This window comes from Papaver somniferum, chromosome 6 (genome assembly GCF_003573695.1).
Source record: "Papaver somniferum cultivar HN1 chromosome 6, ASM357369v1, whole genome shotgun sequence".
In the NCBI taxonomy this organism is placed as follows: domain Eukaryota; kingdom Viridiplantae; phylum Streptophyta; class Magnoliopsida; order Ranunculales; family Papaveraceae; genus Papaver; species Papaver somniferum.
Genome location: NC_039363.1, coordinates 66,753,550 through 66,764,357, shown reverse-complemented (window position 1 = coordinate 66,764,357; position 10,808 = coordinate 66,753,550). Strand labels below are relative to the sequence as shown.

Genomic DNA, 10,808 nt, shown 5'->3' with positions numbered 1-10,808 from the left:
TCATCATCATCATCAAAATCAAGATTAACACCATCGTCTTTATCGTCAACAGCAGCAGCAACAACATATCTTCATCTTCTTCATCATCTTCATCGTCAACAGCAGCAGAAAAAAGAAAAAAACCCTAAAAAAATTGTATTCAACAGTACCAACATCATCGTATTCATTGTCTACAACTACCGATCTAAATATCTAAATCAATTTTCACCTTCATCACCATCGTTTACAGCAGCAGGAAGAAAAATAGAAGAAAGAAAATGGAGACGCCATTTACAGGAGGAAAAAGAAGAAGAAAGAAAAAGAGAGAGAGAGATTAGATATGAAAAGATGAGAGAGAAAGTAAATCTGAGAATGATTTATTCTCTCTTACTTTTTGACTATATATATGGTCCTTATCCAAAAGGGTATTTCTACCACTATAAGGTGACATTTACATCATTCATGACATCACCATATGACCAAACCATAATTTTTAGGACCAAATTATAATTTATATTACCAAATAGGACCAAACAGACAATTGACTAGGTCCACTGGACCAGACTATCTCTAATATATTATTCGTAGGACCAATTGGTATTTCCTTCAATTGGGAATAGGCCTTGGTTACATCCAATGTAGTCAATATCGGCCGCATCGGCCGATATATCGGAGATATTTCGGATATCGTCCCAGAACGATACGATAAGAAGGATATCGGGGATACGATATTCCCCGATAATATCGGCCGTTTCGGTCAAATATCGGCCGTATCGGTCGATACGAAATTTTCCTACATTTCCCGATATGAGACGGTATTGGTCGTTTTTCTATAAAGTTTAAGGGTAATTTTGGCGAAGAAAGTCTTCCAGGTGGTAGTAGAGGTGCATGTAGCTCTCGAAGCAAGTTACTAAAGTTACTCTTTTGTTTTTTTGATAAAATTGATGTTATCTATTATATCTTATCCGAAAATGTGTGGAGAAAATGTTTAATATAAAATTATAGTCTCTAAATCTAGAACCGATATTATATCGATATTTCAACGATAATATCCCCGATATAAAATCGTACCAGTGTATCGGTCCCGGCCGAGATGAACCGATATCCGATATTAACTACATTGGTTACATCCTAGGACTGGTTTGTCTTTATCTGGATCGGTTAAGACCGTAAGTCTCAACCGAGTCGTTTTGTGAAGCTTTTATCCGAGCCACGGCCATGGATACGTCTCAGCTGCTGTTATTATTAAACCCTTCTGCTGTATTCATCATTAAGCAATAATCACAGACCGCGAAAACAGCCGCTCGCACCACATCGCAGTCAAAGCTGGAGCGAAGAGCGGAGATCGGAGAGTATAAGACAAGTTAAAACCGAGTCAATTTGGTGATGACGCGCTTCCCTCTGTGAAAAACACAAAAAGGAGGGAGGGATTCAGTTTAACCTAAACCCTCCCAAACCCCAAAAGAACAGCTCTCATAGATATAGAATGCGCGGGTTGAGAAAATTAACCTCTCTATTTACAAAAGTTCCGAAGAATTTTGCAAGAAATTCTAATTCGAATGCAACCGCTGCTGAAAAATCAACCCTAGTTAAAGGAAAATCTCCATCCAAGAAACCCCAAACTCTTGGTAAAGATTTCTCTCATTTTATTCTTTGTCTTTTGGATTATCAGATTTTAGAAGTATTAGAATGAATTACATTTCTCTTTTAATAATTAAAATTGATAGTTTGTCTTTTATGTACTTGTGGTTAACTGCAGGTGGCTCAAAGGAGATCGTTAATACTCATTCCATAGCTTCAGTTTTGATATGTACGTGTTTAAGTGTTTTTTTTTCCATAGCTTCAGTTTTGATATGTACGTGTTTAATGTTGTGCTTAAATGAAATTTAAGCAACATTATTAAACTGTGTATAAGAATATAGCTGCATTTGGTCTTCATTTTAAGTGCTTACTCTTTCTTAATCATTCAGGTGATGGTGCTAGAAACACAGATTCATTAGGTTTCGATTCGCAAGACCAAGACTTACAAATACCATGGGGTGGAATTGGAGAACCCACAAATCTTCATTACATGCAGAGTAGGAAGGTTATTGCACGTGAAAGAAAACAGAAGGTCGTTTACAAGAACACCATAAATCGTCGGTTTGCTGATATTGTAAATTTATGTGGAGATAAACTGGGTGCAGATGATACACTTAACATCTTTGGTAAGCTTGGGCGAGATACTGGTTTGAAAGAATATAATGCATGTATAGAAGTTTGCATAAACAGCGCTAAGAAGAGTTTTGATGAAGAGGAATCTTTACAGCGCATATATGACGCTTATCAAATCTTGAGAGCTATGAAAGAACATGGGGTCCAGATTAAAGAAACAACCTATGGTCCTTTACTCAGATATTTTGTTGAAACGGGGATGGTTGAAGAGTTCGAATTCTTCAGTAAGTTCATCACAGAAGTGAATCCTGGTGCATTTTCTAGAGTAGGTTACTATGAAATGCTGCTCTGGACTAAAGTTGGCAATGAAGACAAAGTTCAGGAGCTTTGCAACTCAATTGGAGTTGATAATGTTGGATGTGAACTCACAGGTATCATTTGCCATGGAAGCATTCCTTGTTTCTTCTACCTCTTTTTTTGTTTTATTTTCTTGTAAAAACTCAAGTACTTGGTACCGACAACACTTTGTTTTTCAAAATATGTCTGCATCCGACATGTATTGACACTGGTACTCACGCTGGACATGCGTGGACACGGCAGCAGCTCTGCGCAGTTTAACTTAAGGATTTTCGCAATTTATTTGAAACATAAAATAATAGAAGAAAAAACATGGATGCCTTTTCCTTCAATATCCTGGATATTGCCATTTGCTTTTCCTAAGAAGAATATAAGTAACATTAACCTAAACCTAACTTCCGTGTCACCGTACTTAGTACTTCTAGGTCCCTGTGTCAGGCACCAAAGCTGGTTCTCATCTTGCCCCTCAAGGACTCAGACTCAGATTCCTCCCCACCAATAGAGTGTCGTTGTTACGAAGCTTAATTTGAGGCTTTTAACCATTATTATTGGTTTTTAGGATTGTTGCGAGTTTAAGATTTTAGAAAATCATTTGGTAAGATCAGCTTGCTGGAGATTGTCATTTGATTATTTGATAACAATTGTTTTCGTCAAGTAGGGATCTCCACTGTTATTAAAATCTCAATGGCAATATTACCTGACTGAAGCTTTAGCGTGTTGAACTTCTTCCCATTTTCCTTCATGTTCCGTGTAATTCTGTCTGGGATGCTTGAAGTAATTTTGAAATTCAATCTTAGTCACTTTCTAGGACTGCCCAAAGCTGGAAACTTTATGGAGACAGGGTTGAATGTTGCATACTTGTTAAGTAAGAAAATATTTGGCCGTGAAAGTTTGAGTTCTCAGAAGAATCTTCTAGGTTAACTTTTCATCTGTTTTGAATCTTCTGAAGGATACTTTAAAAAAAACAATTAGAACTTTGTGATTTGTTTTTTTTTGTCTAAATGAAGCTTGTATTTTGAGGTGGTTGCTTCATTGTACTTACTTTTTGTTGCTTATGCAGAAAACTATTTGCTGGCATTATGCGAAAGGGACAGGGATGAAGAGCTTGTGAAATTGTTGAGTGTTATCGATGTCACAAAAGTTTCATCACAAGACTACTTATCAAATATTTTTGAGTCTCTGGGAAAGCGCGAGTTGAAAAATTTCGCAGAGAAATTCATTTTGGCCCTGAAAGCCTCAGGTATGTTCATCATTCTTTCATGGTATTGGATTATCGATTTATTGTGTGTACATTTCTCCAGTTAGTAAAAAAGAAAACCATTATATTGAGTGGGTAACTATCTAGTATGTCATAAATTAACAAATGCCAGAATCAAGACACTTTCTCTACTCTGAAATATGTTGAGTAATCTATTGTTATTGTCGAGTATGGTGAACCACTTACGTTAGAAAGCACACATACCGTCGCCTGAGCATTGAATTGATCCTGATTTACTCCAGGGAGGAGATTTACTTAGACTCAATTCAATCATGAGAGAGACCCAGGGCGGCTAAGATGCTAAGTTCACTGGCCTCTTATCTTATCGGCTGACCTTGTTCGATCTCTTGAAACTTGGTCTATAACATCTCAACCTGTAATACAGTTTATGACTTGTGAATCTTGTTGTAGTAGCGCTACGGCTGCTTATGTTGATGAATGGTCTAATTATTAAACTTTGAAGTCTATTTCGTCTATAGAAATACAGATACTTTGGGCATATGCATAACTACGTGGAAACCTTACAATTGCAGAAGCAACGGAGGAAAAACTATCACACTTCATATACAGCTACGCAATTAGCATCCCAGTGTTAGTGGTAAGAAAGTTAGGATTTCCTTATGTACATAAAATAGTTCTATTGTAACTACTATGCGATGCATTCCCTGTTGTGGGATAGACCAGGGATACCCCGTTTTGCTTGGTTAAATTTTCATGTATTAGTTCATAACTTTGGTAGACAGTTCGTTAATACATTTACTCTCTGTGCAGTTATAACCTGGTAACATTGAAGCTACTACTTTTTTTATGTATAAGCTGCTAACAATCTGCAATCTTACTACTATTTGAAGGTTGAGGACGCTATATCTGAATTCGAGAAGCTGCACGAGAAGTTTCATGTTCCACCCTCATCCTTTTCATATGAGGAGCTTTTCAGATACTGTTGTAAATTTCGAGAGGTATGAATCTACAAATTTGGAGTATGCTCATGTTGCCTTTTGTTTCTACATTCTTCTCCTGCTTTCTGATTTTAAAGTATGAAATATATTGATTTCTAGCCTTTTCAAAATATTAGAATATCACTTTACTGATTTTATTTTAGCGTTTATATCTTTCTGTTTTGTTCTTTTCTTCTTGGAGAGTGGAAAAATATCACACTCACATCCTTTTCTCTACTAAGAATGTGTCACAGGTTAATAGATAATCGTTAGCGGTGACCAATCAATCACTTTGTCATTGTGACACTTCAAATAGCTTTTTTTTTTTTTATGGAGTTCTTAGACATCACTTTGTCAGCCTTATGTCTGGATGAAATCGAAAATTAAGTCTTTTAGGCTCCAGCAAAGATAAGGAATAGCTAAAAATGAGGGAAATTGGGAATATTTCGTGATCTGATATTCTTTCATACCAGATTTTCAGGAGGTTGGGTAAAGGGAGAGGCTCCAATTGAAGCATATATGAATCATTAGGGCATTTTTTGCTTTTAGATTTACAGTTTTGCTCAAAGGCTCTATTAACGCTTTACATCCCTCTTGATCATTAACGCTTAACTTCTGCTTGGTTAATGATATGGGCCAAATGGAGATGGTCAAAGTGAACGCCTCATGCAAACAAATTCAATAACCTGATTTTGCAATAGCTGTTTTTTGTTTTATGTTTTTCAGTAACTTCTGATTTTTTTTCATTACTTTATGAACTTTATCAGTAATATATGAGCTTATTCTTCTTGATACTCTCGCAGGTGCATGCAGCCCTTGATATTGTTGATAAGATGGATGAATTGGGCTTCCCTATCTCTCTTGAAAAATTCCATCAACTTTTAGATGCGGTTGAGGAGAGCCGTGAGCTTGATTTGGTATCTCTAACTCCTTTTAGAGTCTATAATCTTGGTTTTGGATGACTGCGGTGTCCCTCATTAAAAAAGATACCATGCTACTGTAACGTAGAAAATTGATTTGTCAAACATACAAAACCACCAGCCACCACGAATAGTGTTGGAGTAGGATCCACTTGAGTATGGAATCAACCTGATGGTTAGTGGATGGGTTATGTCAATTTGACTTACTAGTTTCGATCTTACCCTAGCATTGCTCTTTTGAACATCCTGATATGGAGGAAATTGCATTTTGGAAGTATCACTCAAAAACATAAATCGTGATTCGGAACAATGGTTTGCTGCATGTTGATGGGAAATTAGAAACATCCTTCTTGGATGAATGGCGGGGTTCCCTGGCCCTCCTCTATATACAAACACTCATGCACACTCATATGAAGTATTACTTATCCTAAGTTTTAATATCAGAAGATACTTAAGTTGAAACTTTAGGATATAAATTTTCACTGAATCCTTTATTCAATCAATTTTTGCAGCTTTTTCAGAAATGAATTTACATCCACTATATTTTAAATTCCCTATCATTATGTCAGAGAATTTAAAATAGGTGAACCATATACTCCGAAAATGATATGTATCAAGAAGGTTCCTTGATGATAGGTAGCAAAATACAGAGTAAAATATGATGCATCGTTAAATTTAATAATACGTTATATCTGAAACGTAGACATGCATGTTTCTCTCATCTAAGTATATTTGATGCGCTTTAATCGAATTCAATTACTCCGTAGTTGTTTCAGAGATTAGGTGTACCATGTATGTTTTTGCGTCTGTTGATGCGAACTTACCTCATTATTATAATCTTACTCAAAGTCTTCCTATTTCGTTTCCCACTTCTATATTCCTAGCATGAGTGCTTTAAAGAAAATTTTGCATTCATCCATACACTTGGGTATGTTTGACAAGATATTTATGTTCTTCGGGTTGTCTAGTATATGTACGTATGTTTGCTAGACTGTTGTTTGTGTTAATCCGTGGACCCTATTCTTCTTTTTCTGTCGAGCTTTTTTTCCTTGATAAGCAGATTAGTTTTGTAGTCCAGATGGCAGAAGAAATAAAATTAATTGGAAAACAAAGTATACGGCAAAATATATTGTAAAAGTATATAAAGAAATGCATAGAAACTACCAAAAGGGATGGAGAAAAAGAGGATCTGAGTCAATAAATACCGCAAAAGTATTCCAAATAATTACCTGCCTTTTTATATAATCTAAAACAGATTTTGCTAGCGGATGGTATAAGTTCACACGTCCACCATATGCAAAGTTTGCCTCTGAGATGAAGCCAGTTCTTCTAAAGGAAAATCAAAATTATGAAGCTTGTTTTTGAGTTAATTATTTTCTGCAACTTGATTTAACTTGTGCTATGTACTATATCCTTAGGTTCGTCCAGTATATTCACGGATTTGTCGCCATAACTCGGATCCAAGTTCCGAAACGTTTAGGAGGATGATAAATTTGTTGGTTAGAATGAAAGATGTAAGTATCTAGTTCCTAGTTTGAATTTAAACCTTTTGAACAACTGCTCTTGACAAAAATAGTCACTCATCTTTTTATTTGATTCAGTTTGAAGGTGCTTACAACATGCTAAGTAATATGGAAGAAATGGGCTTAAGGCCTACGACAGTTATGTACAATGCCATAATGGCCGGATACTTCAGGGAGGCAAGTGATTTTACAACTTCTTTTAAGAGGGGCTGTGTACATGCGTAGAATAGTTGTGTGTCCGTGTCCAATGCGTTGACGCACGGACGCACTTGTCTTGGTCGGACACATGCATAATTTTGTATAAATATGTGTTATGATTGTTCAGATAATATAAGGTTTTATATTAATCATCTCTTCGTAAAATTTCTGTGTGCAAATAGCTTGCTATGATTCTTTCATAATATATGTAAAATATCAGTGATTCGTAATGTGTCCGCGTCTTAGTTTTTTCAAAATTTGCCGTGTCTTCTTGTTTGCGTCGTTTGTCGTGTCTGCGTAAATGCTACCCAGGTCACTGGTATCTTTAAGTGTCTCAGCTAGAGCCCTGTGTATGACTGCAAAGGCTCCCTGTTTAGAATTGTTTGTATATTCATATCTGTAGACTTTGTAGCTACCTCTTGTTGAACCATACTATTTAATGGCGTACCTAGTTCTACATTTAATTGAGGTTTTCTTTCATATCTCCCAATGCATTATATTATAAATACTCAAATGTTATGGAATAAATAGTCTATGCTTGGTTTCCCATTTGACAAGCTTAAATGACATGGTTCTAGTTTTGTCACTGGCTGTATTCTCTTTCTACTTCATTTATTCTAATCGAGTTCTCTTATTGATTGGTTCGTTGCTGGTATAAACTCATCCAGAAAAACATTCGTGGTGGGTTGATGGTTCTCAACCAGATGAAAAATGCAGATGCAAAACCAGATTCTCTGACATACAGCTATCTAATAGCCAATTGTGAATCTGAAGAGGATCTTGTTAAGGTATTTCTACAATGGATCTGTTTCATGCAACTGTTTTTTTCCTTAGAAGAAGAAAGTTGCTTCCATGTTAGAAACACTAGAATGTGCAATGTGCAAACGCCACAATGAGAAGTTGTTTGTTGAACTTCCTGTAGTACCGCGAGGAAATGCAATCTTCTGGTATTCAGCAGACAAAGCCGGTTTACATGGCAACTATAAACGCACATGTGAAGTTTGGGCAGTTTGAGAAGGCAAAGAAGGTATATATCATTCGATTTACTATATTTATCACCATCATCTCTGCCACAACTACTTCACCCATACTGTTGTGCCTCTATCAGGTTATCGACAATTTGACAATGTTCTCAAAGTAATGATTTTTGTTATTAGGTAGTCGCTGATCTAGTGCCATCACAGTGCATAAATGAAGTTAAGAGTGTGCTTGTATCAGCTCTTGCAAGTCATGGGCAATTTTCTGATGCACTTCAACTTTATAAAGAAATCAAGCAGACTGGATTGCGAGTGGAGCCAAAGGCTACATTAAGCCTGTTTGTAAGCTTCTCTTTTTGTTTTTTTGGTCACACTCTGTTTTTTGCAAGTGAGACATTGATTTATTATTTAATTATTATAATCACTGTTGCAGGACCATTTTCAATCTGATGGAGAGTTGGATAGATTGATGGAGCTGCTTGGGGAGTTGAGTGATTCAGACTATTGGTTTGATGGCTGTGGAAGGATCATCCTATATTGTGTTCGGCACAACCTTCTCAGGTTTGTTTTCGTTATTGTATTCTTTATCATTTCACTATTAGTGTTTTATTTCACTCGCACTTATGTTTTTTTCTGGTTAGTTCCGCGGTTGACTTACTCAAAAAACTGAAAGACATAGATGAGCTGTCTTCATATGCTGTTGTCAATCAGGTTCTTATCTCACTTTGTCCTTGAGGAAATTGAGCAGTATCTGTCTATTTTTAGCAAACAAGATAACCGGTGTTCCAATTCAATATTCGAATGTAGGCCTTCGCCTATCTTTCGGAGGCAGAACCTACAGCAGTAGAGGTTGGACTCGATTTTTTAAGAGCTGTTAAGGAAGAGGTTGGTCTACATCCTTCCCGCACTAGCCTTGATTTTCTTCTCTCTGCTTGTGCAAGTGCCAAGGATGCCAAGCGTGCTTGGTTAATCTGGGAAGAATATCAGAAAGCTGGTCTTCTTTACAATGTATTATCTTACTTAAGGTCAGTAAAATACTTCATGCATGGTCGGTTCTACTTCTGTTGACATTTATGTATTAAATTAACGTGGTTTGCACATCTGATAGCTTTATACTTCACAATGAACGCATCCACTTGAACAGCATCTGAAGTAAAGTATTTTTGTTTGAAGTCTCAGGGACGAGTTCTTTGTCATTCCTGTTTTTAACTGAATTTGATTTTTGAATGACTAATTCAGAATGTATCAAGTCCTTTTGATTTGTGGAGAATTTGAGGCTGCAAACATTATGTTGAAGAATATAGCAACAGATGACCCGCATGTCCGATGCATCATCCAGAGATCTGCAGCGATTTTTGGAGCTTCCAAATGTAGGAGTTCCAAGAAGAACAAGAAGAAAAAGAAGAAAAGCATCGCAAGTGTCATGTAATGTTGATCTGATGGTAAATGCATCGTTCTCTCATATTTAATAAGAGCAAATTTGTAATTATGTTTTTTTTTGTTGTTGTTGGCTCTTGTTATTCAAACATTCCCACTGTAATCTGAACTGCGGAAATGGAAATCGATGGTTGTAACAAAATGGAGTGGCACCAACCAAACCCGAGTACTGATTTGATGCACTTGGACCTTAACTTAATGACTGAAGTATGCAAGGCAAACCGTAATGTGAAAGCAATGCAAACGGAAGGTGGTCAGTCCTGAAGGGAGATAATCCTCACATTAGATCTCCGTTTTTCAGGAGTATTCATAGATCATATGATCTTTTAGGGATATGTAGATTTGGCATGGCATATGCAACTTGTTCCAACTTGTTGCAGGACTGAGTCAACAGTCGTTAGAATTTCCTACAACCAACATACATATTCAAGACTCTTTAAGTCTTAACAACGCAATAACATGACCTAAAAGCAGTTCCTATGAAGTCAATAAACTTGAAGTTTGTTCATTTTGATCTCACTATGGACTCAACAAACATGAAAAATGTATGAGCAAATCAACAATTTGTTGGTTTGTTGAGTGAGATGGAAGAACAGGCGCGCGTTTGGAAGGAAAAATGCGGGCGTTGGAAGGAAAAACGCAGGCGTTGGATGTTTGACCGCCCCTTTGTTTTTTGGGAAAATTAGGCGCAGGTCCAAAACAAATAATATTCTCATTGTCAGGCCCACGATTAATTTTAGGTACCGTGACACCCGTAATTATTTCCGTGACACCCATAATTATATGAAATTATTAAAAATGTCTGCATGACGGATTATGCATCCGCATGACGGGTTATGCATCAGGGGTATAATTAGCAACACAACTTGGATATAACATATCTAAAATTCCGCGCCTAGGAATTTTACAAATTTTATATCGATGGAAATCTTTTTAAGAGAGCTACGCAACGAGTACAAACAAGAATATCAAATTTTTGTTTTTCACGAAAAAATCGGAGGTGATCATCATTTTAGGCAAAATTTTCGAAAACTTGATACATAACCATTATGCAACCACCAAAAAAG

The 10,808-nt window shown here is 36.5% G+C and overlaps 1 protein-coding gene across 2 annotated transcripts; it reads left to right on the top strand.

Moving 5' to 3' along the window:
- Positions 1 to 1,227: 1,227 nt before the first annotated feature.
- On the top strand, positions 1,228 to 9,880 carry LOC113287849 (pentatricopeptide repeat-containing protein At4g04790, mitochondrial-like). Of its 2 annotated transcripts, XM_026536703.1 has the most exons (16): positions 1,228 to 1,607; positions 1,739 to 1,789; positions 1,950 to 2,564; positions 3,551 to 3,730; positions 4,282 to 4,346; positions 4,600 to 4,707; positions 5,490 to 5,603; positions 7,025 to 7,120; positions 7,208 to 7,306; positions 7,996 to 8,115; positions 8,250 to 8,354; positions 8,485 to 8,646; positions 8,738 to 8,865; positions 8,946 to 9,015; positions 9,112 to 9,329; positions 9,544 to 9,880. In XM_026536703.1, exons 1-16 carry the CDS (start codon positions 1,466 to 1,468, stop codon positions 9,731 to 9,733), a joined length of 2,463 nt encoding a protein of 820 aa, XP_026392488.1. In that variant the 5' UTR covers positions 1,228 to 1,465; the 3' UTR covers positions 9,734 to 9,880. The 2 variants fall into 2 exon arrangements, with proteins under 2 accessions (XP_026392488.1, XP_026392489.1); XM_026536704.1 differs by lacking the exons at positions 1,228 to 1,607; positions 1,739 to 1,789 and adding an exon at positions 1,818 to 1,834.
- Positions 9,881 to 10,808: the final 928 nt, after the last annotated feature.

What these genes read in the sequence shown, in the direction of transcription:
- LOC113287849 (XM_026536703.1), top strand. Translation starts at nt 1,466, where the DNA reads ATGCGCGGGTTGAGAAAATTAACCTCTCTATTTACAAAAGTTCCGAAG. An exon ending in TGTTGGTTAGAATGAAAGAT is followed by an intron (nt 7,121 to 7,207) that starts GTAAGTATCTAG and finishes TATTTGATTCAG; the next exon opens with TTTGAAGGTGCTTACAACAT. An exon ending in AATGTATTATCTTACTTAAG is followed by an intron (nt 9,330 to 9,543) that starts GTCAGTAAAATA and finishes TGACTAATTCAG; the next exon opens with AATGTATCAAGTCCTTTTGA.